Raw genomic sequence first — 5137 nt, 5'->3', positions numbered from 1 at the left:
CTCCAGCCTGTCTCACCTGAACTCCTCGGGCTCGGACTACGGTACCATGTCCTGCTCCACCTTGCTATATGGTCGGACCTGGTGAGAGAACTCGAGGCCGGCCCTAGCCCAGAGCGCTGCCTCACCACTTCCCCTCTACCCGCCACAAAGACCACCGTTCAGCCGCTGCTCCAAGCGCTTTGACTTTTCTTAAGAACCTGTCCGCGTTTAGACCAAGGAATACTACACAAAGGCCAAACTGCTGGACGTCTTTCTTTCTTTTGTTTTTTTTTTTCTTTCTAAAATTTGTGGATTTTTTTTAAAAAAAGAAAATAAAACCAGCCAAGCCAATTCAATTCCTTACGGAGTCTTTAAACCTAGAAAGACATAGAAAGAACAGCTGTGGGGGTGTCTTTTTGGTGATTCAAAGAGGTTTCCCATGCTGGGGCACAGTTTGGAGAGGGCTCTGCACTGTCTGGCTCTGGACTCCAAAGACCTCAAACTTCACTCTTGGTACACTTTTCCAGCAAAGAGGACTCGCTTGTAAATACCAGAATATTCTCTCTCTCTCTCTCTCTCTCTCTCTCTCTCTCTCTCTCTCTCTCTTCCTCTCTCTCCCTCACTCTCTCTCTCTCTCTCTCTCTTCCCCTCTCTCCCTCCCTCTCTGCCCCTCTCTCTCTTTTCTAAGAAGGGAGGAAGGGAGCTGGGGAGAGGGAAGATTCCTCGACGTAACCCACTTGTCAGTGACACAAAGGAAGTGCCCCTTCCCAGGTGACCTCTGGCAGTGCAGGTTCCGCCCAGCCATACCCCCCTAGAAAAATTGTTTTATGTTTGATGTGAACTTGTAGCTGTAAAATGCTGTCAAAAGTTGGATTAAATGCCTAGTTTTTAGCAATCTGTACATTTTGTTGTAAAAAAGAAAAAAAAAACACTCCCTATCCCCAGCCCCTCACATTTTTTTTAAATGGGCATTGACAAATTTGTGTATATTATTTGGCAGTTTTGGTATTTGCCACGTCAGTCTTTTTCTGTTGTAACTTATGTAGATATTTGGCTTAAATATAGTTCCTAAGAAGCTTCTAATAAATTATACAAATTTAAAAGGTTCTTTTTCTGATTAAAAACATCTTTTTGTTTGATTTTGATTTGGCTTTAAATGGCTTTTTGGGGGAACTCATCTTTGGGCTAATGGGATCTGAATTGTTTAGGTCTGAGCTCAAAGGATTCTGAACCAGATAAGGAGGCCAGGTTCAGAGTTTCTGTCTCATGGGTAAAGGGAATCTTCTTCTTTGGGACTGAGTGGAACCAAATCATAAGCAATCCTGAGACTAGAGAAGAGCAAAGCTGAACTACCTTTAGCAGGACCCAGAGAGAAAGGAAGGAAAAAAGACCATGGGACTCATTTTCAGAGTCAGGTTCTGCTTTTTAGATACCTGGAAACTACCTACTGTGATCTTAAACAGCAGCCAAGGGATCATTTAACAGCAGTGAGCTAGGACATCTGTTTGAGATGACACTGAATGAGTTAGTATTTCAGTACATGAGTTCCTTCCATAGGCTTGAACGTCAAACCCATTATTTCTAATCTACAGCCAAGCTCCTTCACAGTTAGAATTTGGTGAGTGGCAGTTTTTCAAATTGAAGTCTCGGTGAGTTTTATTTCGAAAACAGCAAACTGTGCTCAGGGATCCAGACCCCCATCCCCAGCGGCTGTGGCTTGGGTGTCCACATTGGGCTCGGTGGCTGGACTGAGGATGCCTGCTATAGGGCTTTGGGCTGTTGTTTCACATTTTGTTCCAATGCTTTCCACCTCTGGGCTCCTCGATCTTTACAACAGGGCATCTTTCTCTTGGTCTCAACTCTCTACCTCCTTCCCATCCCAGCAAAAATATGTTTTACTGCTTTTCTTATAATTTCTACTTTCCTGGTCTCGGCTCTCAGATAAACGTGTTGAGGAACCATTAAGGCTGCTTTGAGGGGTGAAGGGTGGCAGCAATGGAAGGAGCGGCTGCGGACAGAAAGAAAAATCAGAACTTTGGATGGTCTTTTCCCTGCTACTCCCCAAAACCTACAAAGTGCAGGCAGCCTAGTGGGTTTCAGACAGGCACCCCTCCCAGCACTTTCCTTCCAGACCTGGAAGGTTTATTTGGGAGGCTGATTCCTGTTTGGCTTGTGCTCACTTCTCACCTAGACTTTCAACTTTCTTTTTTCTTTCTTGCCTCCCTTTCTCTTCCTCTCCTTTCCATTTCATTCTGTTTCTAACTCCTCCACCATTTCCGTGGGAAATAGATTGGCCATGTCCTTGGCCTCACCTACAAGTGCTCTTCCTGGACTTCCAGGGGGCTCCTCTCTAGTGATAATTTAGGATTAGAGGCGAGGAAGGAATTTCTCCCCACAGAAACCAGGCCTGGCTACTGAGATCTAGTTTCCAATATCTTGAAGGGACCTGGAGATTCTGAAAGGGTGGTTGGTTGGGTCTAGTGAATGTGCTGATTGAGAAACGCACGAAACCCAGAAAGTTTGGGCATGTGTGTTAGAAAGGGTAGCGATTGGTCGTTCTGGGGCAAGGAGTGCAGGTGGCCTGGGAGGGGGCTGGGTAGGGGAGGCGGGTACTGCAGCTGCTGTTTGGCTCTAGGACCCCAATTCTGTGAGGTGGGAGATTAGCTCTAACCTCCCAAGGCCAGCACAAGCCTGGAAGCCGTGGGGCCGGCGGAGCAGGCCTTCGGCCCTCGGGCTACCCCTTCCCCGCTGTGCCTGCGAGTCACAGTTACGCTGTGCTGAGTGGTAGTCTAAACTTTGTCGCCCCTGTGCTGGGTGGACTTTCTATCAAACACATTCTCCTTCCACCGCCGGCTCAGTTTGAAGTCTGTTTACTTGTCCCGGGAAAAGGTGAATTCGGGCTCGGGTCTGAGGATGGGACTGAGATAAACAGGGCCTTGGCCTTTTCTCCCATCAATCACTTGGAGTCCACCACACCAGCTCCAGGCTGGGGAACTTGTCGCAGCTTGGGGAAGCAGCCCGTAGGCCGCGGTCAGAAGCGTCTTTTAGATAAACACCAGGGTGCTCATCTCGCAGCTTGGGGACACCCTCTGCCCACAGAGCCCCAGCAGCCTCTGGGAAGCCAGTGCTGTCCTTTCCTGGCGTCCCTTATCTTAGATCTCCATCGACCCCCAGCCCTGGTCTATTCTGGCTCCTCTGGAGGAGAAATCAGCATTCTGGATGTTCCAGTCGCTCAGGGGCTGGAAGAGCAGAACCCTTCCTCACATGAGCGGGCAGAACCGTTCATCCTGCGATCCCGAGAAACTTTGCCCCCTCCAAAGTAGCTCACCCCACCCTGGCCCCCGACGCCTCCGGGAGTAAGGGAGATTTTGCAAACAGCATCCCACCCCCTCTTCCTTCCTCTCCCTCACCCCACCCCCACACTGCCTTGTAAACAGGAGGACTTTCTCGAGAGCCCTGGAGAGCCGCTCTAGTGGCTTCAGGGCCTGAAACCCCAGGCTTGGCTTGTTTGGTGTTTAGCATCCGAAAGCAGCTCCCCACCCCTGCCCCAGCCTGGGAACCCCAAGCTGTGGTCCAGGGAGGAAGGAAAGCAGCCCTCTCAGCTGGCAGGGCCGTGGACTGGGCTAGGCTCGGGGGAGGCGAGAAGAGCAGGACCGAGATGCCCTGCACAGGGAAGGGGGGTGGAATCCTGCTGCCACCGCGGGGGCACAGGCTGGGATCCTCAAGGCTGGGAGGCTGGCGAGGGCAGGAATGTCAGAGCAGCCTGGGGACTCTGAGCGAAATCCAGTCCAGGCCAGGGCCCACTCCTCAAGAAGCTCTCGGGCACTTGGTCCTGGGGACCAGCGAGGCCAGCGCTCCTGTCCCAGGCCCTCGCAGGAGGCAGCTTTCCCCACTGCTTAGGGCTTGGCCGTCGCTAGGGAAAGACTTGATGGGAGCTTTCCGAGGGACTTCAGATCCTCCTGGGCTGGGGCCAGGGAGCTCTAGTGGCAGTGCTCGGATCTGGCACCGAAGTCTCTCTCGGAAGACTTCTCAGACTTTGGAGGCCGCGGGCGCTCCGAGCGCGCTTCACTCCGCCGCATCCCGGCCTCGCCAGGGGCTGACCTCTCTAGGAGAAGTGCACGCGAGGTAGAGCGAGTCTCTTCTCAGGCTGGGCGATCCGAGATAAGAGGAAATGAGAGCGAGGTTTTCTGACTTCCACCTCATTAGGGACCAGGTAAGGTCGATGCTTTTTCTATTATGTCTTTATCTTAAAAGTGGGCCAATTTAAGATAAGGGAAAAAAAATCCAGAATGTGTGTGAACTGCGCTGATAAAGACTGACCCCCTTCGCCGAACTAAAGCAAGCCAGGCAGACATTCATTTTCTATAAACAAGAAGAATTGTGAGAAGCTGTCTTGAATTCTGATCGGATGTCTACAGTCTCTCTAGATATAGCTCCCCCTCCCAACCCCCACCCTCCAATTATTAAAGTGAGGAAGCAGAGTGAGCTGGCGATTTTATTTGTGAAGAACTAGGAAGCCCGTTGGGAAATGTGAATCTGAAATGATACAATTCGTAAAGGCTTTGCTGGCTTGTTTGTTTCAAACAAGGCTTTCTTTATAAATGGAAAAAAAGTGCCACACGGGTATTGGAGGAAGTTTTTCCTGCTCACCAGTTAGTTAGGAGATGCAGGGTGCTGCCTTGTCTTCCTGGCTGGTTGGTGTATGTTTCCTTGTGCAGTTGTGTTCCTGGGGCTTCCAGCCACCCTCTGTGAGGTCCAGTTTGAGAGTATGCCTCAACTGGGAGCGTAGAAAGTTTGCTAGTGTCTCCTGGGTGAGTGACCTTGGGAGGAGAGACCTGTCTCCAGTCACCCTTTCTGAAAGCTTGGCCTTCCAAGTGGAGGGAGGAAAGTATGTTTTATTGAAGGGGTGGCATGAGCCTTCACTTACCCTATGCAGTTGTGTTTATGAACTTTGCTGAGTCTTAAGGGAATGGAGGAAGAACAGACTCAGAAATTTGGGCCAGGTATGGTGGTGCAGGCCTGTGATACCAGCACTTGGGAGGCTGAGGTAGGAGGATCACCATGAGTTTGAAGCCAGCCTGAGCTACATGGTGAGTGTAAGGCCAGCCTGAATTATATAGCAGATCCTGTCTCAAAAGACAACCAAAAAAAAAAAAAA

General features: G+C 50.4%; 1 protein-coding gene across 1 annotated transcript in view; it reads left to right on the top strand.

Moving 5' to 3' along the window:
* The window catches only part of Nkx2-1 (NK2 homeobox 1), a 6211-nt gene extending 2909 nt beyond the window's left edge, over positions 1 to 3302 (top strand). Inside the window, exons 4-6 of the mRNA XM_010632724.1 lie at positions 365 to 389; positions 1965 to 2054; positions 2664 to 3302. Coding sequence (XP_010631026.1) covers positions 365 to 389; positions 1965 to 2054; positions 2664 to 3302 — 754 coding nt within the window. The remainder of the gene's footprint in view (positions 1 to 364; positions 390 to 1964; positions 2055 to 2663) is intronic.
* Positions 3303 to 5137: the final 1835 nt, after the last annotated feature.

Source organism: Fukomys damarensis, unplaced genomic scaffold, assembly GCF_012274545.1.
Source record: "Fukomys damarensis isolate Sample0158 unplaced genomic scaffold, DMR_v1.0_HiC HiC_scaffold_17, whole genome shotgun sequence".
NCBI classification, from domain to species: Eukaryota; Metazoa; Chordata; class Mammalia; order Rodentia; family Bathyergidae; genus Fukomys; species Fukomys damarensis.
This window is presented reverse-complemented; position numbering and strand designations above follow the sequence as displayed.